The 25,305-nt window shown below is 44.4% G+C and overlaps 1 protein-coding gene across 2 annotated transcripts in view; it reads left to right on the top strand.

Annotated features, from left to right (window-relative positions):
* The window catches only part of LGR5 (leucine rich repeat containing G protein-coupled receptor 5), a 743,377-nt gene that overhangs the window by 520,033 nt on the left and 198,039 nt on the right, over positions 1 to 25,305 (top strand). For both annotated transcript variants that reach the window (XM_086921836.1, XM_086921845.1), the window contains one exon: positions 18,125 to 18,196. In XM_086921836.1, coding sequence (XP_086777962.1) covers positions 18,125 to 18,196 — 72 coding nt within the window. The remainder of the gene's footprint in view (positions 1 to 18,124; positions 18,197 to 25,305) is intronic.

Raw genomic sequence — 25,305 nt, 5'->3', positions numbered from 1 at the left:
CATAATGGCTATTAATATTGTCAACTGTATGGTACCTAGTGCATCAAATAATATTTGAAAATAAAGTGCATAGTGCAAGAACCGAACCATTGTAGTACATACAATAATTTATACTTCAACACTGACCCTAAAATATAAATGCCTTCATGTTATTTTGAACCAAGTATTCCCCAATGATCATCGTAGGCCATTGTATAAGAAACCATCGCACTGGTCACATGGTTATTTTATTTATTTATTTATTTATTAGATTTGTGAGGCGCGGCAGCTATCCAAAAAGGGTTTCCCGGCGCTGGAGCAGGCCAAAAGAGTGTGTAGCAGCTTTGTGAAATTACTGGTTAAAATGCCAGGTTTTCAAAGATTCGCGAAAAAGGGCGTAGACCGTTTAGTTTCTTATGGCTAAATGAAGTGAGTTCCATAGTGAGGGACCAAGGTAGGCGAACAATCTACCTCCCATCCAAGATATTTTGATTCTGGGTACAGAGAAATTCCCTTGAGAGGAGGAGCGAAGGTAGCGAGTAGGCATGTAGGGGCTGACTAGAGATTGTAATTACTGAGGTGTTGTGCCTATTTTGATTTTGAACATGTAGCTCAGGGCTTTGAACTTGATTCGGTTCTCAACCCTGAGCCAATGCAAGTCCAGCAGATGGTTAGAGATGGAGGTAGCTCTGGGAACCCTGCAAAATAGTCTTCCAACAGAGTTTTGTACCATCTGCAGCCTGCCAGTCACCGCCTTTTTGGATCCGAGATAAGAACGTTTCCATAGTCCAGTCTTGAGGCGATAAGAGCTTGGACTACTGTTCTCTGGGTGAAATCAGGCAGCATCCAGATGATCTTTTTGAGCCACTTCAAGATGGTGAAACAGGTGGCAGTTACCTTAACTGCTTGATAGTGCATAGTAAACGAGTCATCGATGGTTACGCCTAGATTGCGGACTTGACTGGAGGGACAAGGAAGTGCTCCCATATCACAGGGACAATGTTGTGGGCCCCAGAGATCTTTGTTTTTGCCAAGGATCACAAACTCTGTTTTCTCCCCATTAAGGTTTAGATGATTATTATTGATCCATGATGCAATTTTCCTTGGGCTTGGATGAAGGGGGGATGATCCGTCCGTACTTTCCATGGAGAGAGGGAAGATAATTTGGGAGTCACCTGTGTAGGAGAACAGAGTCCGCCCAACATATTCCGCAATGTCGGCTAAGGGTTTTACATATAAGTTAAAAAGTAGAGGGCTATGGATGGAGCCCTGAGGCACCCCATAGGGGGAGGGATTGACGTCAAAGCTGGCTATTGGTGAAAAGCTTGGAAAGTGCGGTTAGCCAGGAAAGAGACGAGCCACTTTAAGGCTGAGCCGCATATGCCTAGTGATCTCAATGTATTCATTAGTGTATTGTGAGATACCGTATCGAATACTGCACTTAGGTCTAGTAAAATGAGGACAACAGTAGCTCCAGCATCCAGATGGCAGCGTAGCCTTTCCGTTACCCCCAGTAGTGTTGTTTCTGTGGACAAACCGGCTCTGAAACCAGATTGTGATGGATGGAGCGTTTTGTTGGTTTCGACAAATTTAGAGAGCTGGGAGTGGATATGTTTCTCCAGAATTTTTGATGATTGGAGGGTAAATCAGCGACGGCATTGGGCTTTTTTATGAGAGGGGTCGCCATTGCGTGCTTCCATTCGGGTGGAACTGTGGCTTCAATTAGGGAAGCATTTAGAAGGTTCATAATGGCAAGCAGAGATGATGGCTCAAGCTGCTTGAGCACACAAATAGGTAGGGGGTCTTTGGGTGATCGGTATTTAATGCTATCTAGGATTTCGTGGAAGGAGTCTGCAGTGAGTAGGGGCCATGCGTCCAGGTTGTTTGAGGCCCATCATGATTCGTGATTCAATTGACATATTTCATGACCAAGTAGTGGAGCAACTAAAATAACTAAATATGAAGACAAGTAACTCCAAAGTTAAATATATTAAACAAAATCACGACTTAAGCAAGCTTATGAAAAAACTCAAAGAATACAACAACATTGTTATCCGCAATTCAGACAAGGGAGGAAATATGGTTTTAATCTCCAAAAATGACTATACCAAAGAAGCCTTTTGCAAATAAATGAGAGAACATGTTACACCAAGAGCAGTGTCTCCGAATTGAAATCAATGTATACAATTTTTTACAACACACTGTCGACATGGAAAAACAACAACTTGATTACTGGTCAGGAGTACAAATTTTTAAAGAATGACCACCCAGTTGTACCAACGATATATTTCATATTGGAAATCCATAAAGACCCTCAAAAACCACCAGGCAGACCAATTATATCACCCAGGAATGGGTTACTCGAACACACCTCACAATATGTGTATTTCTTTCTTCAGGATTTGGTCAGAGCATTACCATCGTATGTCTGTGACACTAGTGACTTTTTAAGAAAGTTAAAGGATTTTAAATGGAAAGAAGATTATTTGTTTCTTGCACTGGATGTGAGTTCACTTTATACTAGCATTAGACACACAGACAGACTGAAAGCTTTGGGCCATTATCTGGAGAAAAAAGCTAACATCTGTAAAACAGAACAGAATTCTGATGGAGATGGTAGAATATTGTTTAGTGAACAACATATTCATGTTTAACAACTTGCTTTTCAGGCAAATCACAGGTGTGGAAATGGGGGCCAGCTTCTCTCCCAGCTATGCGTGTTTACACATGGGCTGGTGGGCGGAGCAGGTCCTTAATAAGGCATGGGGTACTCGGACCCAAACTAATATACACACCAAAACCAGTGTAGCCACGAACCATACATTCTTGCTCTGTATTCAGTATAAGAATAGGGCAAAAATATTCATTTTCTTTTTTTTTTAAAAACAAATGTTATTCATTTTTCACATTTCTTACAGGTATATTATTGTCATGTGTCTGTGGGCAATATATACAATCGCACAATCATGCAACCCAGTGGAACTACCACAAATCCTAGTCCCGCATCCTACTAGATCTTCCGTGTCTTCATCCCCTTCTACGCTAGGAGAATTGTTCATCATGTGCAGAAGTCATATCCCATCCGACTTTTGTCGTACCCCGGAGGGGCCAATACAGTCTGCCCCAGGATTATGCGTTTACTGTCTGCACCAATCTGCCTTACCAAACAGCTAAGAACACAACCCCCGCAGCCTACTCCCTCCTTTCCCTGGTCCCCCCCCCATTAACCCACCTCCCGCCTTCCCTCAGACATGTCGCTCTCTCTAACAGCGCACTTGTTGCACAAAATGCATTTCTATCGCTTTCGTTGGATTCCCTAAGGAAGCAATCAATGTCCCACCTAGGAGGATGCACCCCCTGTAGTCGTCCCCCCATCTACTCTCCCACCCTTTCGCCTGTGGTTGTGTTCCCATGTAGTGAAGGGAGTCCCTCACACCTGGGGAAATCAGTCATCTTCATCAGTCGGGCATTTAAGAAGATCCACCATCGCCACCCAGGCCCTTGCTGTGTCTAATAAACTATCATTGTCAGTTCTCCGAGCCATCTGAAGCCGGAGAGTTCTTTCACAGTCTGCCCACTTTGTATGTTCTTGCAGCCATCGCGCAGTGTTGGGGGCTGTGACCGCGTTCCAATGGCTAGTAGTTTCCCTTTTAGCTAGGACTAACCCTAAGTCCAGGGATTTGCTGGTGGTTTTGTTGCGGGCAGTGTGGGGGAACCAGTATAGCAGACAGACACCTGGAGTAAGCTGTAGCTCCCTTTCTGTCACCTCCTTCAGTTTGGTCAGGACCTCCCCCGAGAACCCGCGGAGCAGACGGCAATCCCATGTGCATAAACACTGCATTTTCCAGTCTGCATCGCGGGCAGGCAGTGTGGAAGCCAAAGAATTAATTGATTTTGTGAGGAGTGAGGTACGCCCGATGAAACACGTAGAATTGTATTAGCTGGAATCTCACATTCCAGGAGCATTTCCATGCTCGCTCCAGCAGCATCTCCCATGGCTTTGCCTTTATAGGCGTTCCCAGGTCCCCCTCCCATTTGATGCGCCGCCCTTCTAAGGGAGCCCCTGAACCCTGCGTCAGTCTCCTTTATAGGCAAGTAACTGCCTTGATCTTACCCGCGGAGGTGACCACGTATTGACAAGGGAGGAAGATCTGTGGTTCATCCATTCCTTTTTTCCAGTGTTGACCCACAGCAGCCGTCAATGCCGCATGCAAAAGAAAATCCTGAGCAGGCAGTTCATGTCTTTCCATGAGGTCTTGAAATGGTAACAGGGTACCATCCTCATATAGATCCCCAATGGAGGAGATCCCCAGTTCCTCCCATTCCCGCAGTCTCTGCCAGTCCCCCTCATGGGGCAATTCCTCACAGAGCCACACTGGAATCTCAGGCGCATATGCAGGGCCCGCTTTATTTCGTCGTAGTGCCCTATTCCAGCATTGCCGCAGGACCCACAGATCTCTGGGCACCTCTCTTTCATGCACCGGAAGCTGGAGCAGAATCCTAGTCAGGTGGCGAAGCCCCAAGTCCCTACTCTCTGGTCCACCTCTACTCCCAGTTTCCCCGCCATCCGCTCTGCGAACCATTGGAACTGGGCCGCATGATAATAAAGCTCAAAATCAGGTACTGCAAAGCCCCCCTCCTGTCTATTACGCATCATAGTATTGAAAGCCACTCTACACCTTCCTGAGCCCCACAGAAAGCTTTTAACCATTGAGTTTAGTTGTGCAAAGTGTTTCCCAGGCACCCAAAGTGGTAGTGTACCAAAATAGTAAAGCAGGCGAGGCAGGGTTATCATTTTATGCAATGCCCCTTGTCCTGCAACCGATAAAGGTAGATACCCCCAGAAATCAAGATTACTCTTGGTAGTCTGCAGAGACCCCCGTACGTTTCCCTCAAATAAATCAGCAGCCTCATGATAAATTCGAACCCCCAAATAAGGCAAGCATCTGCCTTCCCAGCGCACATCCAGCCCCTCAAGAGCATCTCCCCTACCCCCTCTTACCGGGAATAGACAGGTCTTCGCCCAATTGACTTTGAGCCCCACCACCCGCCCAAGCCGCTCCAGCAATTCCCGAGCACCCCGCAACTCGTCAACAGCATTGACCAGGAACATTAATAAATCATCAACATATAGAGCAATGTAGTGCATCTGACCCATCCCCTCCAAGCCCCTGTAGTGTCTCCCTGTCTGTGCACGAACTGCCAGAGGCTCCATTGCCAGGGCAAACAGAAGAGGAGCCAGCGGGCAGCCCTCTCTCGTCCCCCTGCCTACAGTGCAAGCCGCTGAAATCGCCCCAATCCGCCTGGCAGTCGAAAGACTACACAGGATCTTCATCCAGGTCACAAACCCTTCAGCTAGGCCGAAGGCCCTCAGAACCCTAAACAGATATGGCCACTCCAAGCTATTCAAAGCTTTATCAATGTCTATCGATGGGACACATGCCTCATCTCCCCCTGCCGCCATCCCGCGCAGCAATTGACACAGTCTCCGGATGTTCATGGCCGTGTTCCGGGTAGGGATAAACCCAGCCTGGCCCCCATGCACCAGAGTTGTCAAATGTGCAATCAGGCGACTGGCCAAGATACTGGTCAAGATCTTACAGTCGATGTTTAACATCGCCAGGGGGCAATACGCTGTGCGGTCCCACTCCGGCTTGCCCGGTTTAAAGAGATGTACAATCACTACCTCCCTTGTCGAGCTAGGTAGATATCCAGTCTGTTTTGACCGATTATAAAGGGCCACTAGGTGTGGGGCCAGTATATCTACATTTGTTACATAAAACTCGGATGGAAACCCATCAGTACCCAGCGTTTTGTTTTTGGCCATACGCTTTATAGCTTCCCTGACCTCGCCCAATTCCACAAGCCGGCCCAGGCTCTCCGCATCCTCCACCTTAATCTGAGGCAGATCTATATCTAGGAAATCCCCTTTCTCCAGCTCTCTGGGGTCCAACCTGCTGCAATATAAGGTAGCATAGTATTCCAGGAACTGTGTGCTAATGGCCTGCTATCCATAGTGCGTTGTCCCCCCTTCTTCCCGTAGTTCTTGAATCGGTGTGCCTCTGCGCACCGGATTTGCCAACCAAGCTAGTAGCACCCCAGCTTTATTTCTTATAGCATGCGCTCGCATCGCGTAGGCCCTGTAATCAAAACATCTCAGCCTCTCTACTTGCGTTGCCAATTCTTCCATCGCCCTCAACAGCTCTTCTTGTGCATCCTCCCGCCCATGCCTCTCCCTTTCTTTCTCCCTGAGCAGCTACTCTGCCTGTTGTACCTCATTCAATAGCGGCCTATGAACTCCCACGGCCTCCCCAATGCACCGCCCTAGAATTACCACCTTAAATGCATCCCACTCATTATGCAGACTAGAGGATGTGTTGATGTTTTGCTGAAAATATTCCTCTATGGCAGTACCTATGGTGGTGCGGAAGACCTGGTCTTCCAATACCTCAGTTTGGAGACGCCAGTTAGGGATCGCCGTTCTGAGTGGAACCCAGTTCAGGGACACCAAGAAAGGGTTATGGTCAGAGGTACTCACTCATTGTGATCATCATGTGGACATCAGGGGAACACAATATAGCGTCCAGCCAGGCATGCAACTTATGTACAGCTGAAAAATACGAGTTGTCCCGGTCCCCAGGGTGGTGAGCCCTCCAGGTGTCTGTCAGTCCCCAGTGATGTTGCCAGTCCCGTCTAGCCTGTGCAACCCTGTGAGTAGGGGCGTCCGGGAGCGGAGGATGTGAGCGGTTCAGAGCTATGTCAGTCACATAATTAAAGTCCCCCCCCAGAAGAACAGGACCTGTTAACTCTCCCACCAATTTCTGTGATAGCTGTGCAAGAAAGGTAGACTGTTCAACACTGGGGGCATATATGCTTCCTAGTGTGAGGTCCCGCCCATCGAGCCGCCCCCTTACCACCGTAAATCTGCCATCTGTATTGATCACCGGCCTAACACATTGGAATGGTACCCCTGCCCGCACCTATAATAAAGGTCCCCCTGGCGTAGGCCGAGTAGGTAGTGTGGAACACCTGCCCCTTCCAACAACGCTGTAGTGCCATCCCCTCCGCCTTCGTCAAGTGAGTTTCTTGTAGTAGTGCAAGTTCCACTCCTCTCCGTACTAGGTAGGCATGTATTTTGTGTCGCCGACACATAGTGAGCATCCCCCTTACATTCCAAAACATAACTTTAAGTCCTATGGAGGTGCCCATGGATACAACTTGTGTACGCTCTCTTCTAAAATCCCCCTAGTGACATGTCTGACCCACCCCATCCCTCCCAACCTACAAACTTTACCCAACTCCCACTCCCCAGGACAGGCACATAAGAATAGTTCCCCATCCAAACCAAGTTATTCGCACAATGAACCATAACTAGGAGGTAACGTGTAACTCGCGCACAATGTCCACAGAATCCCTCCCCAACCCACTCCTCCTTAGGAACATGTATGGCCGTTCAGGCCCCCGGCATTCGTGTTGGGTCATCTCCCGCCGTGCTGCCCCACATCGAGCTGGCCCCTGAGCCCAGCCAGCTCAACAGAGATCGTACCTATTTTCCCCGCATGCCCGAGAGTCCGTGGGCGCTGCCTGATCTCGGGCTCTCTGTTCCGCTCCTCTCCACGTCTGTATCATTACTAGCCGGGCTAACCAAGCCCTGGCTGGTGGCCACCACCGCCTGAACTGCACTATCCTGCTGCTGGTGCTGATCCACTGAAGAGGTAGATCTCCGCTTCAGCAGTGTGCCCGCCAGTCGTTCTCGCGGCGAGACCGCCCGAGGGGTGCGTGCAGCCGCGCCACCGCGACCCTCCAGCCAGTCCCAGGCTGCCTGCGGCGTAAGAAAGAAGTGTGTTTTCTCATCTGCAGTCACCCACAGGCGAGCCGGAAAGAGCATGGCTTAGGGGAGATGGAGCTGACGCAACTTTCGTTTAACAGCCAGAAAGTATGACCTTTGGCGCTGGACCTCCCTGGTGTAATCCGGGAATATCGATACCCTGCTGTTCACTATCTGCAAGTTCTGTTGCTCTCGAGCCCTCTGTAGCAGAAAGTCCCGGTTGCGATAATGTAACAGTCTCACCACCATTGGCCAAGATGGAGCTCCAGGTTTAGGCGGGCGAGTCGGGACCCTGTGCACTCGCTCCAGTGCAAAAAATGGGGATAGACCCTCCGGTGCTACCTCTATTTTCAGCCATGCTTCCAAGTACCGGACCGCATCTGCCCCTTCCTCATGCTCCGGGACTCCCACTATGCGGAGATTATTGCGCCGGGAGCGTCCTTCACTGTCCTCCGCTCGTACTTCCAGCACTTTGACTCTATGCGTTACCTCATTCATAGATTGCCGCAAGGCAGCCACGGTATCCAGGATGTCTTTCATATTGGTTTCGTGGGTTGCCACTCTCTCCTTGAGCTTCCGGTGGTCGTCCTTTAGTAGGGTGAGATCCGAGCCAATGGCGTCCATCCTCTTCTCTAGTGCCTCCGGCGAGGCCACGATGGCCTGCATAATTTCTCCCAGTGTAGGGTCCCAGATCGTCCTAGTCTCCGGCCCCCCTCCTCTTCAGCAAGGCAGCACAGTTCCCTGGATCCTCTGCGGAAGCAACAGCCTCAGACACCAATCCGACCTTGTGGTGCGTCGTTCCGTCCGTCGCCAGCGCTCCGCAACCAAGTTCCTCCATCCTCTGCAGTCCTGTGCTATGCTCCCCGCCACCAATGTAGGGCTCCTAGGACTAGATCTTCACTCTTGCAGTAGCCCCCTGGGACTGTGCTGTCCCTCACCGCAGGTGTAGTTAGTAAAGTCGTGCAGGTCAGTGATCGTGGTCCAGCCACCTCTTGTCTGTCGTGTGTTAACACCCCCCAGGGAAGACCTGCACTGTGGGGCTGCCCATCACCAAACAAGCAGTCTCTATGTAGCGTTTCTGGTATGCAGGCTGCAAGGCCGTGGTTCAGCTCGCCGCCTGTCCGATCACACCGCACTTCCGCCCTAGGCACAGCAGTTCTGAGGTGCGCCACCAGCACTATGCCAGTCCCATGGTCCCTCAGTTCGCAGACACCTCGTGCGTTCGCTGAGGGATCCCCCAGCCAGCCTTTCCAATCTCTTCGTCTCTGCCACAGCCCACCCGCCAAGTGCTGTGCAGGGGAGTCCCACCTTGTTCTTCCCCTCCGTCACACCAGCTGAGCAGTCTACGGGGGACTCAAGCACCTCAGGAGCAGTAGTCTCTGCCGCCGACCATGGCCACCATTTTGTCCCTCTCTGCCGCAGGCTGACTCAGGGGGGATGAACGTCTATGCCTTTAAGCACAGGAAGTAGCACCACCAGATTTGCCCAGATGTCCAGCAGGCAGTGGTGGTGACTCGCTGCCGGATCCATGAGCACCCCCCACCTCACAGCTTTGGAGAAGTCCAGTGCAGAAGCTCGGGAGGCAAGACGCAGGCCGGAGCCGCAAGCTCCGCTCCCCGCTCAACTCTGGGCCGCTCTTCAGCCCGCACCAGACTGCTCCGGTTGACTGTCCACCAGGGGCCGATCTCCGGTCCAGGCCTCAGGGCTCTGCAAGCTCCAGCGTGTGCCTCTCAGTTTGATTATCCAGGCAACAATCTACGTCCAATCTTTAGGTTAGTGGCGTCGACTGTGTCCCGGTCGCCAGCATTTTAAAGTCAGGCAACCGCAGCCGGCCAGCTGGAGAAAATATGCCCACTCCAGCCGCTTCTCAGTGCCTCCTTAATACAGGTGTCCAGGTAAGGGGCGACCTCTTCTTGGGCCGTTCAATTAGGGGTACATGCGCTCCCGGGGCACCCTCCGCCAGCAGCGGTCGTCCTCAGAGTCAGGTGTCCGTTCCGCCATACAGGGCCGCCATTTTGGGACTCATGTCAACAGCCTGCTGAGATAAAGGGGAAACACTCGTACTTCTTCTCTACCGCCTGCGCCGATGTCCCGATCTCTTACCAAAGCAGGCACCAGCTATTCTGTCATTAAATGCTGTAAGGGGGCCCCAGAATAGATGTCAGGATCAAATGGTATGGAGGGCAGCCAAGGAGGAGCTCTGGAATCCGCTGCTGCTCACATCGGCGCTGCTCACATCGGCGCTTAAGCCACGCCCCCCTGGGCAAAAATACTCCTGTCTAAAAATGTGAAACAATTATTATTGCATTTCTTATATAGCACCAGAATCGACCCCCGAAGGGGTATCTCCGCGCTTGCCTTGGGAACCCGTCCTGGTTTTTCCCTGTGAGATAGCCCCTACAGGGCATCCCCAAGGTGAAAGCCAGGCATCCCGCCGCAGGGGGCCGTTGTGGAGATTAAGCAAGCTTAATGCCCATAGTTGCATAGTGTGAACCCATGATTAGGTCAGGCACCGAAGCGTGAATTATCGAGTCCGTGGACATTTGAGCTCAACATCCTGCCGCGTCGGGAATCGAACCCTGGTCCCGGGTCTGACCTCTGCTTCAGGGTCTGCCTGCTCTAACCAGTGAGCCACATTTCTCCACCTCACAATCATTTTTTTATCTTCATTACTTTATGTACATAACACATTTGACATAGACAAGATCCAATTACAATCAATAATATGTAAACACGGGCATTCTTTCTACATTAAACTATTGATAGCATGAAAATCAGAAACGTAAAGCATTTCGAGATTTTGGGTTCATTCCCCTCCAATGGAGAAAAACTGTGTGAATTACAAGAGGCCTGTGCAATATTCAACATTTGTGAGCAACGTGGTATGCATTTGAAGCTAATAAAAACACTGTAGTGGTTATAGTTAACCGTTTATTTATTTTCAGAAATTATCTATATATAGTAGTTCATGGAGGTGAACTTAGAGGGACAGTCCATCAAGAGGAAACAAAATATATTCAGAACAGTAGCTTAGTTTCAGGGTTCTAAAGTGTTTCAGATTTGGACTCAGTCACTGGCAACTGCTTATTGATAGTTTTAATGTTAATGCATTTCATTCCATGGGGACTGGTTTCAAGGGTCATTGTTAGGATGGGATCCTGTTTTTTTAAAGGAATCTGTTTGGAAACAGAACTATGCCCGAGACCAGAAAACTTCAGAATGTAGGGACAGGGTCACCATACCACATCAGTACCTATGGGCCCAAATCCGGCTAGCTCATAGGGCCTCATTTATGAGGCTGTGCGTCACTTTTACGCCGCCGGTGCCTCACTTTTTGTGACCCAACAGTGGCGTAAAAAAATGCGCCTTGTTGCAGCATATTTACAAAGTGAGGCATCTCGGTAGATGTGTCACTTTGTAAACCCCTGCGCCAGGTATAATGTATGCAAAGGGGGCATTTGGACGCAAGAAAGGGTAATGGAAGTGACGCCGTGAAATCTATAGGATTTCACTGCGCCATTTCTTGGCTGCTAATGCGTCAAAATCTTCCGCCTGCTTCATGGCACGTGTAAGACTGACGCAGGTACTAACACAATGGGACTTGCCCATGTGAAAATACACATTGCTGGAGTTGCGTCATTTTTGTGACACACTCCAGTAATGTGTCACTTTTGAGCCTACAGATACGTCAGAAATACTGACGTATCTGTAACTCCTTGCGACATATTATAAATATGACGCATCAATCATGACGCAAGGAGTGCGCACTGAGAAGTGACGCATTGCTGCTTTCACGCAGCGATGCGTCATTTCTCATAAATGAGGACCATAGTTCCTTACCTGTCCTCCTAATCTTCTCTAGTTCCCAGGGGAACCATGGAAACAGTTCATCACCTTTTGTTTCTCACTCATGCATGTCCATAATAAACAAAAGAAAGACAGGAGGAAGGTTTACAATATTTGTTGAAACTATAATGCTCTATCATGAAGCAACTGTGCTGCAATTAGGAAACATATACAGCTGAGCAGTGTAATTAGCATTACAAGCAAACGATACACAATGAAAAGCCCTATCATGGCAAATGATGTATTTACCTCAGCCTATACTCACTATGTGAACACAGTGATACATCAGAGATATCTGGGATTGGAACTAGACCCCATACCTAGCATTTGAAGCTAGGTGGTCTGCATCTCAGGTTGTGCAAACCTAGCATGCCTGCCCCGTGATAATTGCCCTCTACAAGAATCCTCCTCAATATTTTCAAAAGGCACTTTCCATGTATATAAGAGGTGCCTCACTTGAAAACAGCAGCTGTTTCTCTGTGTTGTGTGTAAATGTTAAGCTATGTTGCTGGTCGATCACAAAAACACATGGCCTCATGTTGTCCGACCATGTACAAAATGTACAAAATGTTCAGACTGAGTTTCAGAAAGAAGAACTGAATAATAAAAACATATACAGCATATTTCTAAAATAATATCGGGCCACAAAAACAAATGTGCTGTGTGTAACCTGTGCAAAGCAAAGTGGCCTACAAGGTGCAGTTAAGCTAAGAAAAGGGAGAACTAAGTGGGAAAGGAACTTAGCGACTAAATAGATGATAAAAACCTAAAGCGCAAGCTAAGCAAAATCAATGCTTTGTTAATAAGTATGTTATACAAAAAAATAGTAATGATAATAAAAACAACATAACATGACAATGTTGAAAACATAGCCAAATTAAGGTCTGTCGGAGGTATCCATGATGTCTTCCATGAGTTCAATGGAAAGTGAATCCAGGATGGATTACGTCTCAGCAGACAATGACTTAGCAATTAACCAGTTTAAATTATCCAGGGAACAGACATAATCTTCATTAGCAGTGGATGCTGAGGAAATATTCTGGCAACCTGCATCCGTATTGTTAGAGCCACAGTTCAATGTTCTCCGTGCAGAAGCACTCATCGCCTCTGAAGGGAGGTTCTCGTAACTCTTATTGTGCAGAAGCTGCAAGCCCATGGGAGAACTTCGAAAATGGGTCATTAGAGGACTCATCAATGATTTATGTCCACTGGAACTGACATTTGCAGAGCTCGGCACATATCCAGTGCCCATTTGAAGGGGCACCAAAGGCAATGAAACATGGGTTGGACGCAGGTAAACCAGACCGTTTGGAGGGTCAATGGCCAGTCAACATGCAGTTCTTGGAGCAGAAAGATTCCTAAGATCCTTGGCATGCGCTCACAGCACAGCTGGTCCGGTTGTAATTACAGTGGGCTTTGAGACAGAACATCCATTAAGAAGGAGCGAAAATAGAATCAAAAGGCTGCAAATGAGGAATAACACAAACGTGGAAATAAGGTAATAATAAAAGTCAGTATTGCTCCAATGATTGCTTGGAAGGATCTAATCCAGACCCAATAACCTTAAAAAAGTGTGCTATTCCGGCGTATTGGATGCATTAAATATCCGGTTAACTATTTTGCCGAAATATAGTGGGAGGTCGGTGTTTAACAAGGACTATATTTCACTGGATGTCCTTGCAACTTGTAATTCGAAAGTTTCTTGAGCAGATGTTAGTGCTACATCTTTATGAAACAATAGTGATTTGAGTCTGCTAAGCTTGTTAAAATCTGCTTTCAAACTTCAAATGAACAGCTACAACCATCTTTGAGTAGGAGGGAAGGGCACGTTTTGCAGCAAGTCACTATTTGGGGAAACCAATAACATTTATGTATTCCAGCTTTCATTCTACAACAATCATGCCCGCTTAACATGAATAAGCATGGGCGGAAAATCCGTTCCGCTTGCGGATTTTGCAGATTTTCGGTAAATTCCCAATCCGCGAACTCTCGCGAATTTACCGAAAATCCGCACGCAGCGGATTTTTTTTCTTGGTGATACAATATTGCGGCGTGCGGCGTTCAATTACCGTCATTCAGCGTTTGCCGAGTTGTTTTTCTCGATATTTTGCAAGTGCTGCGCCATTTTGGATCTTGCTGCGGGATCCCGCGGGAGTTTGGTGACGCATCGCGAGAGTTCGCAATTGCGAACATGTAGGTGCGGCGGGCAGCAACAATCTAACACTCGCAAAATTAAAAAATTTGCAATTCTGCACAAGAAATCCACTAGCAAGCAGCATAGACCTTCTGAAAATGATGATTTTTATCAGAATAACTCCCCAGGTTGACATTTGCCTGCACTTTTTTGGATTTGAGGCCTTTTGACTTTCTTTGGATCACTTTTGGATTAGAAATCAACTTTCACAAGTACGTTTTTTTGGGGCATTACAGTTGCTGTTCTGCAGAAAAACGGGTTTTGCAAAACTGAAAGCACTCAGCAGGTGCAAAAGTTCACTCATCATTAGTAACCATTCCCTATAGAGTTCAGTTGCTAGTTGCAACAATTCTATGACCCTGCTCTGACCCTCACAGCAGGCTCATAGAATAGCTACAAGTAGGCCACAAAGGTCCTGGAAAAAAAATTGCACTGCAACAGAAAGCAAATTACAGATAAGGAAGCAGGTGCCAGACTGGAATTTTTAAACAGTGACACATTAATAAATCAACCCCAAATTAATTCATGTCAGTTGAAGCAGGGCAGGTGTGCTTGCTTTTCCCCCCCATAATCTACAGTGATGAACCAGAGGGTGACATTGATGTACCAGAGGGTGGCATGGGTGAAACAGGGTGGCAGTGGTGAAACAGAGGGTGCTGTGAACCTGTGATGATGAACCAGACATAGAAACAACATAGTCGCGACTGTTGCGAGCCGACAAGTAAGTTCGCAATTGCGAACTGGTACAAAACCCTCGCGAACTGGCAGAAACCCATGCGAACACAAAAAAAATCAGCAAATTCGCGAGAATTCACGGATTTTGCGGATTGCGAGTTCGCAAATACGCAAATTTGCGAACGCCAGATTCGCAAAATTCGCCCATGCTTAAACATGAAATAACTTCTATTTGAAAGAACTTGAATAAGGGGGACAGTTGAAGGGGCTGGTATTCCTTTTAGAAAGTTAGCTACTGAAGCATTACATGAATGGTAACATGTTTACAAACGAGTGAATGTTTGATAGAAGAGTCGCATTCCTTTTCATTAAGGACGACTTCCTTATTAGCACATTCACAATGATAACAAAGTGGGAGTGACCACAACTCATGAGTGGCGCTGCCTCCTAGGGATTCATACCTCCTGACAGGGAAATGTTTCATGCAAGATGTGAACTGGGATGAAGAAATTGGCAATGATATTACCCCATGTATTAAATAGGCAGTGGAAGGTGTTTCTGCTATTGTATAACATTGATGCATAGTCTTTGCCATTGAAGTTAAGAATAGCTGTGTAGAATTAAGGTAACACCATGGGACACAATCATTTTTAAGGGTTTGAAGTGTCCAGCCAAACTGCATGATAGATCTAAACTGCCTTTGCCCATGGTACAATGTAGATGTCGTTTTGCATGATATCAATTACAGATGGCACAATGTTATTTAAATTGGGAATGTGAGAAGACAATGTATTAATACTATTAGCAACAACAGCAAGCCCTTTCTCCAAATGATCTTGATCAATTTGTCTTAAACGTGTGGCAGCTTCCATTTGTGACAGTTTCCATATTTCATTATATGTGGTATAAATAAATCTTTTGGAACATGGAGACTTAGGACTGAACAAGAGGTCAGATAGGTCCATGTCGTCGTAAAGAACAGAAAGATGTTATTTTACTGCAGACAGTGTGGAATGTCCCAACTACTGTTGCTGCAATTTCCCAACCGAGTAAGTGGTGACAGTACCTGAATGCTGAGAGTGGGAGTACTGGAGGTCGGGTCTCCTTGCATTAAATCCTAGTGTGGATTTTAAAAAAACGAGCATGACAACCATTTGTATCTACTGGCCACAATAACACCCATGAGAATCTGAAAGTGTAGAAACCATTTTGCAACATCCTATCAAGCTGTTCTTCAGAGTAATCTGTGAAATGTTGCCAATTATAAAAATGGGTTATTGAGGGAATGTTTGGTGCATTCATGTCTTTTATTTTTGGCCAGTCCCAGATACGTAGTCTGCTGAATGGTTTCATTCTGAAAAATAATTTGTTTTGGAATTAAACAGGCTTGGAATAAAGTGTCGGTGCCCTGCTCCTGCCAGGTTTGGTACCCCAAATTGATTTCATGTCAATCGTATCCTTCCAATAATATTAGCCTCTTACAGCTCCTTGGGTGACAAATGAATCAGTATATTTTAGTTTGCGTGTCCATATACTTCTTTGGTGGTGTAGGGACAAGTTTAAAATGATATGATTTTGGGTCAGATGAGTCATATCCAGAAAAAGATGTGAATTTATCCCTGTATGTTTTTGAGCTCCTTTGTGGGTGAGTGGGGCAATGTTCCTATTGTGTGTAATTAAAAAGTGTGCATTGCACACTAGCTTGATGTAAATAGTGATGTCCATAATAATGGTAAAAAAACTGTTCACCATAGAAAGCTGGATTAAAGTATATAACCTCTGATTCAAAAGAAGTGTATTATTACAACTCTGAGAGCATGGGGTTTACATTTTCAACGTCCCAATCATCAGAATGTAAGCTAGGTACAGTTATATCACCCACAGAAACCCTAAACACAAAAGGTATATGCAGAATTGCTGTAGGACCAAATATATCAAAGGCAACTTTATCCCAAAACATTCCAGAACAGCTGAAATATTCACGAGGGACAAGTCTATTTTTAGCTTACGTGAAAATGAATTCAAAAACACCTCATCGACCAGTTCTGTAGTAGAGTGTTATGGTAGGTAATGGCCATTAATCAACAACAAGAAAACAATCACAAATCCAATCCAAAGGAATAGAAAAACTAAGGAAAGTTTTACCCAAACATATATCCAAGATGGAATCAGATAAGTGTGTTTCAATCATGAAAGGAAAACATAGATGCATGTAGAAGAGTGTCGACAAGAGAAGAAAAGTCAAAAGAGTCAGAAGAAAAATCCTCTCAGCCTACATAAACCCCACAATCAGTTAGTCAAAAACAGCGGCTAAACCATTGAAATCCAAAGCGGTGGTTCTGTCTAAACAACATCAGCTGTAGAAGATGCAGTAGTAAGAAGAGTACTCACTTCAGTCGTGTTGCTGGCAGTTGTAGCGGATACAGGTAATAATTGTAGTGCATTCTCCACCCCCGTCAAGCTGGAGAAACAGCTTTGGTGGTGTTCACTAGCTGTAGAGGAATTTCCTGTGTGGTAGTGAGAAGAGTTAGGGAACTACCAAGGACTACCCGTGGCCTACTGTTTAGAATCAGCCACATGATCTAACAATGTGATCAATGGACACAAAACGATTGTCTTTAGAATGAGTAAGTGGTGGCCAGATTACTGTTCTTGTACCTTGAATACCAAGGGCTGGCACCGGTACTCGGTATGATGGGCTAAACTCCTTCTTAACCATCACCTTCTCTTGCTCAAGATCCCCAAATTTGGAATCCAACCTGAAGGTTCTGGTTTCTCCTTGAATATTATAGAGAAAGACGTCTTCAACTGCTTTAAAGGGACTTACAAGTAGATTATTATGCCAATTGGGTATAAGCCATGTTTTGAGGAGAGAGCACGAACACTTTAGCACTGGTTAGCAGTGGTAAAGTGCACAGAGTCTTACGTCCAACAAAAACGAATTCAGCAAAAAGTGGAGAGTAAAATGGCAAACTTTTGGGGGAGACCCTGGTCCAACAAGCATCACGTTGGGAGGCTGGAACGACTCAGGTCCTATTTTGGTTCAACAGCAACTGCTGGGTCTTGTAAGATCCATGGTTTCAGGAGACCGTGCCCTGGATAATCTTATTCGTACATCGGGAGCTCTGCTTAGTCAACCCACCCTGGCACACCAGTGGGGTCAATCTGGACACTGTGTTTGGAAGTGTATACATGTCTGCGGGTGACATGTGCAAATCACGTGATGTGCAGTACCACTGATAGTTGTAGCGTATCACTAAGTTTCAAAATTGGTGTGTTAACAGTGTTGCCCTTTATACAATTTCAGAATCATAACATGGTTGTCAATGCTCAACAGCTGAAATTAGCTAGATGCGCAGTGGAGACTTTATGTACAGTGAATTTTGATAAATAAAAACTTTGTTCTCATTTTGCTAATATTTTATACTTCCAGTCTTGCTAGTTTAAGACTCCTCACTTGTCTGAAAAATGAATGAATAATAGTGGGGTCACTAAGTTCAAAGTGCTCAGAATTCTATCTAGTTCCAAATATCGACATGTCACACTGTGTTGGTGATGTCATCATTGTTGTCCCCTAATATTTATTTACATTGTTTTTACAGCCATTTCTATGACAACCCAATCCAACGTGTTGGAAAATCAGCTTTTCAGAGGTTACCGGAGCTAAGAACACTGTAAGTTGTTTATTTTATTTAGAGACAATTTGTCAAAAACATTGAAAATAATTTATCAAATGCGAAACCAATACGCTCTACACAAATTGATTCTCTTACTTCATGAATTAAGAAGCTTGTTTCACTGGTTTGCTAAAATTTACTTACTGTAACTGAGGAGTTGAGATGCGTGTGCCTAATATGTAAATATGGAAGATTATAGGGTTTCCCGTGAAATGTCTTATATCACATTTTAAGTGCCTTAGCAATGCATGATGTATAGAATGTTAAGCTAGTAATGTTTTATTTTGACTGTGTTCCTGTTGTGCCATTCTCTGTTTATTTAGCTGGTGAATGGGATACATTTTTTTAAAGCTACTTCCCGACCTAATGGTCTTTGTTAGTTCTCTTGCACTTTTCCAGTGATGAAACAAGCATGCAATCATCATCCAGGGTCTAAACATAAAAGTGCATATGGAGCCTTTGAGAGGTATTGTGCATTTCTGATAAATAGCCAATCAGCAACCCTTGGAGGACCACATCTATTGCAGATAAACCAGAAGTTAAATTGAGTCAGAAACATTGGCAAAGGTATTTCAATCAATGGCTCTTGCAAAAGTGTCTTTGGAACTCAGTTTTTTCAGCAGAAAAGCCCCCATCAGTGCAGCTGTGTTAAAGCAAGTGAAATACGTCTGAAGCTTACATCATGGGTAGCCATCTTAGCTATTTGTGAAGGCTTATTGCATTAGCATACTAGATTTAGATCTGAGGAGGGAACTCCGCTCCGTTCACAGAGTTTGCAGCGTTTTTTCCCAAAAACTATGCGACGCATGCGGAGTTCCAAAAAACTCCGCTCCGCACAGTTTTTTCGTCACTTGGGCTCGCCAATGTCAAGTTGGCGAGCGAAATCGAGGAAAATCCGCCTCTCGTGAGATTTCTCAACACAGGCGGTCAGATTTCTCAACGTGGGCGGTCGCAGATGGACATGACCGCTCATGTTGAGAAACCTTCCGTTCTCTTTGAGAAAGCTTCCACTTGGGTAGAAAATCTACTCGAGCAGCAAGAAAATAAGCAGAGCCCTCTTGGGCTGCACATGGTGCTGTCCGTGCTGATTTTCTAGTGCAGGACAAACACCCAGCGCTGAAAATCAATGTGAATGTCATGACCAAATGCACTCCACCTCTTGCAGATCTGCGTGTGGTGCGGCAGAGTTTTTTGGTCACTTGCGCAGTAATGTGCCTGTGGTGTTACGTGCATCGGTATACCAGTTTACAATTTGTGTTTCAACATCAGAGTCCAGAACACAATTTTAAAAGAGCATTGCCTGAGGTGATACATTAGGTGTGTGTATCACTGATTGAGTGCACCGAAGGTTTACTGTCGATATGCTGTTATATGGTTTTGTGTAAGAGATCCATGAATGAGTGTGTGTGTGCAGTTGGGGGTACACACACCTTATGCACTTTTGAGATACATCTTCTACACTAGATGAGCTTATAATAAAGGAAGAGAAGAAGGGGAGAAATTCTTTAGGAAACACATTATATGAGCAAAAATTGAAAGGTAGCTAGATGACAGTGATGAACATCCCTACTGTGTTGCATGTGAATTCCACTCCACAGTTTTTGTTTCACACTGTGTGAAGTACATTAATCTAAGACAAGGGCCAGCTTTCAGGTTATAATCAGACATTAACAGATCTGTTATACAGCACTAATTTGCTAAAGGACTTTCACACAATAAAGGAATACCAGTAGGTATCCTCGGGTGACATACTGTAATGGTTATTTATTCAGCACATGATCACTTAGATTCTTGGCGCTGTTCTGGGATTTCAGAGAGGTGGCATTATAAAAGTAGAATGATTATAAGTGTATTTTTTTAGTACTTGAACCATAAAGTAACGTTCTAATTTATGCAGTTTAAAAGTGTTATAGGCGCTGAGAGGAGCAAAATGCAGACTGTTACTCTACCATCATTTTTGCCCAGTTCGCAAGAATAATCTATCATGAAGTAGGAACATTTTTTAGTTCAGGCCAACCGGCGTGCAGACTGAAAACCTACACTGTTTGGGTGCTGAGCGGCAATCATTTATTAAAATATATGTGATCTAGAGCAGGAAGATGCACAAGAGTTAAATGAATTGAGATTTGAATGAAAAAGTTAGTCCTGCATCATTTACCTAAAGTAAGTTACATTTTGGAAATAACATTTTGGTATGACTAGGATAGTGAAACAGTGAAAGAATTTGTGAATTTTCTTGTAAATCGGAAAATCAAATTGATAAAAGAATAAAAGATCAATATATGATAAACACCAGAAATAAAAACGGCGACAGGAGTTGAGACATAAAGATGTCCCAACCATAATTGAAGTTCTACAGGCAGCCAAAGATTAGAACATAACACACACAGCGTGTGTGGGTTCAAATCAAAGAAGTGGGTGAAAAAGTATGTATGTAGTGGCTACAAAAAAAGTGAATATGTATTAGAGAAAATGGAAACCCAGTCGCTTTTTGGTTCTGCCACTTATTTTATTTTGAGCAGATTTTTTACACCCTACGGTTTTTAATCAATGGGTGTTGTAATTATTTTTTCGAAGTACAAGTTACTTCACTTGAATCAACTTCTATGATAGTCTGAGGACTTGCTTTGTCGTACAAAAACAGGGATTTGTTATATACAAGTTTTACAATTAACACCAAAACAAACAATTGTGATACAAATATACATTGACATTTATACTATACAGTTTCTACAATATACTTTACATGAAAGAGGTCTAAATTGTACCCTACTAACAGATTTTGACACCAGACCTTCGTCATGTAACTTTTGTATATTTAAGGACTGGTCATGCAAGGGCGGAAATTTCATAAACGTTATTTTGTTAACTGAAAAGTATGGCGTAGTGTTAGTGGCCCTTTGCGCAATTAAAGTTCATACGCTAAGATGAACAAAGGTAAGCCGACACGTTTCCAAGTCTGTGTCTTGATCGCCAGGCTTTTCTTCAGGGCTTTTGTTAGTTGGGTACCTATGTAAAAACAATAGGGGACACGTTTCAGAATAGGGCCTTTCTCTTGTGCTAGTTGAGTGCCTATAGTCATTTGAGCTCGTTGTTACCTTTACAAACAAGGGTGTTTTGGGTCTGTCTTGGTCGGGACTCCTGAATGATGGATAGTTCTGCAGAGATAAAGAGCACGTAATGTGTCTGTTTTCTATATGTATACAAAGAGCATACTGTCACTGTGATTCTGATGAATATAACAACATCAGGACTTACGTTTTCCTAATTTCTTTGTTCGTGAATGCTGTAGTTGGGAATCTTTTTTTCTTATTGGTGTATTGTTTAAGCGGCAGCGGCAGGGTCTGTGTTAATGATAAAGTGAGGAGAATTCTATAATGTGTATGTTCAAACATTTACGGGGCTTTTTAGTCTATTCCCCATTTCTAGTAGTTACTTACTTGGGGTTTCAGCCCGCAGGCTGGCCGCAGCTCTTACAATTTGGGCGGCGTCGCCTTTTTCTCAACGTTGGTTGTGTCGCATTTACTGCAAGGATGAGAGGGATGAATTTTTGTAATTATTCTAAGAATTCGCTTATTTGCTCCCCTCATCTGATTCCTAACCTTTAGAATTCTTTGTGGCTCAGGGGTTTCCTGCCTGCTTCCGCGTTGAACGGTTGTTTGGTGATACTGATCACATGACTGTTTAAAATATACTCATGTCATGTGATTTGGTGGTTATGGGTAATGTAGTCTTGATGCTCGCTTATTATTTAGTCTTATACAGAGGACACAGTCATATGTTCAGGCTTCAAATTGTTCATTTAGTCCTGTGGTCACGCAGTTAAACTTCATAATTAGATACGCTTCTCTCCTGAGTAAAAGAGTTTCCACATTTCCTCCCCTTAAAGGAGTTTTTATTTCCGAGAGAACCAACCATCTTAGATCTCTTTTGGTATGATTCTGGTCAAGGAAGTGTTGCACCATGGGTGTAGTCAATACTTTCTGTTTTATCCTGGAACGGTGTTGTGCCAATCTTTGTGTGATTTGTTAATTTGTTTTTCCAATGTATATTTTGTCACATGGACAAATTATTACATAGACGATATTTTTACTTTTACAATTAGTAAATTCTTTATGGCAAAAAAAGTGAGGCAGCCGGAAGTAGGGGAGATTCACAGATCAATGCTATATGTCAGGCCAAGATAATTATGCAGGAGTAAAATGTAACCACTTGCCATCCACGCCTTGGAGCAGCAGCAATGTGATAAACTCAGACAGTGAGCCACAACAAAATGTGGATGAGGGGCTTAGGATGTGGATACCAGGGAATAGATCTTGTTAAAGAGAATACTTTGTCACTCTGGTCTCTTAGTCTTTAGACAGAAGCATTTCAATTCAATGTAATTTTTTATTATACTATGAAACTACAAGGGAGGTCCACATAACGCAATAACAAAGTTACCAAAAACAACAGTAGATAACACATTTTATAATGCAACATAATTAAATACCGCGCCTCGCAGCTATTACATGATTGACAGTTTGTATGTTCACACAACCAAATTAATTGATATATTTAAAGTATCTAACAGGATTAAAATAAAAGAACTTGTCACAAAAAATGTAATTAGTAGGAAACGTGAAACATTTCCAAGCCTCCAATACAGATCAATTCATATCTGAAAAACAATTACCTTGAAAAGAGACAATGCGCATTGAACAGCACAAACCAAGCGAATAGAACAACCAGTTTCATTAGTACATATCTAAAAATATCAAAAGCGATTGAAATATCTTATTACAAGCCATTTCATTAGATGGAAACTTTAAGTAGTTGCCAGCCTCTGATATAGATTGTATGTTATATTTAAAGAAGAGCAATGGCCTTAGAAAGCAACATAGATAATTGTGCAACATAGAATAAGCAAATATTACATACTTAAGATCTTAAGTGAGCAACTTGCAAAATGGACCACTAGCTGTCTACAGAACAATGGCCTCAGAAAGTGACAACACGCATTGTACAACACTGACCAAGCTAGTAATACAACTAGATTAATTAGTACATATTTAAACAAGCATTTGCAATGCATTAGGTCTCGCATTTGAGAGAGTTTAAGCTATTGGCATTGTAAATGACAATGCCTTTTATTTATCTGTTTTGCTAATTAACACATAAATTAAAGGAATTATCAATAGCTCAAACTCTTGTAAATGCAAGACCTATTAAAAGAAGAGGCAATGCAATCAGTCTCGCCTTTGGGACCTTATATGCATTTAGCTGTGCAGCACATTAGCCTGGGTGCTGAAACATCTACTGTTCTTTAACGTGGAGGGCAAGTAAGCACCAAACTGAGTGACACCCCAGGTATGGGAACACATGGTGAGAAATGTTGACTTTCAGTGGGAAATGGTATAGTCCTAATCTTTGTTTTTAATATAAAATCAGGGCCTTTGGTGGTGATATCACTGAAAATACAAGGAGGTCTTGAATGGTCGACCTAAAAATTACTATGGATGCACACACAAAGAATCAGAAATCGTTTTTGACTTTGTTTACCTTTTCAATTAATTTGTTAATGGTGGGCGAGGGCTGATTATAACAATTCACATTTAAAGTTCCAGTTATTTTATGGGTGAAATGTCGAATCCTATGAGCATTAATGAAGATTCCCACATTGTCTAGGCTAACGAGAAAACATGTAAGGAGTTCATTTACTGCCTATTTCTGATGGTTTGTAAGTGGTGACGGCAAATAGAAGATAGAAACTTCCGCAACTTAATGCGTAGGCACTGAAAGTCGATGCAGTTTTGCGAAGTGGAGTGAATGGAAAAAGAAGGTGAAGAAAATAGGGGAGTGGAACGAAAGGAACACCAATAAATAAGTAGAAGAAAGCCGTGCAAGCATTTGAGAGAGAGAGGCCCAGAAAGGATAGGATACGAGTGAGAAAAAATGAGAGCGGTAGGAAAAAGAATCTATTTATTTATGGAAAATGAGTGATTAGCAGAAAAGGCACTGCACGAGATAACAGACAGGTGCTCAAAAGCAACTGTACATTGAGCGATAATACGCTGCTGTCTGCAGCATCTGGAGGAGGAATGTTTACTGCTGTCTGGGACTCTCTCGTATCATTCACCTGCTGATAACGCCCTGGAAGCTTACCGCTTTCATTGCTGTGAAGATTAGTGCAGCTATTTGCACAGTACTTGTTATCTTCACAATACTCTGGTCTTCACATGGAAAGGCGGGGAAAAGTAGACTTTTCCTTGGAATATTAGTTTTCATTCTCTCTTACAGACGTATAGATGGACTGGCCTGGAGGCACCAAGTTGTTTGAAGTCTGCCTCTAGGGGGGAGTGGTGTGTGTGTCTGTGTGGGGGGTGGTTAAAGAAAGTACAGGCATGCTTACAATAGGACACCTAGAAGAAAAGTCCACCTGAATGTTAAGCATATTCTCAGCATACCTCAGACTTCTCTTGTGATGGGTTGCAGCGTACCGTTAGGCCTCTTCAAGGCCGTGTTCCATGGAGCCCTGTTGTGCGAGATCCTGGCAGGGGTGAAAAGCACCGCGCATCAGTCCAATGCATGACAGAACGTAAAGTAAACCATGGCAGGTGCATGGCAGTTTGATGGCTGGCATGTATAGGTGCACGCACACACGCATGTAATGGAAGAAGTACTGAGGCTATTATGGACCGTGACCACACGCAGAAGTCTGTTCTTAAACTGTGACAGACGGTGAGATGAGTCCTCTGCATTTACCAACCGGTGTTGCTATTTTTGCTTCCATTTAGTATGTGAATATTGTACAAGTGGGAAACAATTTGCATTTTCAGAGACGCATATCTACAAAGGTCAGGGAATTAAGCCATTTGGTAGCATCTCTATCTTACTGGTCAGGTGACACCTCTTTCATGTGAGTGGCTAGGAAGGAGGCACAGTTGAGCTGGACAACAAAAGAAGGGTGTGGCGTAGTTTCCTCCATTTGATGTATTCCACAGGTAGTGATTTCCCATTCAAGATATCTTTACTAGGCAAATCAAAGGGTGGTATTTACTTTGGTAATGTTGGCTAGCCGTGTCTGATTGGTGCAACTGCCCCGTACTGGAAGCTAGCCAGTGTGT

This window comes from Lissotriton vulgaris, chromosome 1_1 (genome assembly GCF_964263255.1).
Source record: "Lissotriton vulgaris chromosome 1_1, aLisVul1.2, whole genome shotgun sequence".
NCBI lineage: Eukaryota > Metazoa > Chordata > Amphibia > Caudata > Salamandridae > Lissotriton > Lissotriton vulgaris.
The sequence above is the reverse complement of the archived record's forward strand: the minus strand, read 5'-3'. Positions and strand labels throughout refer to the sequence as shown.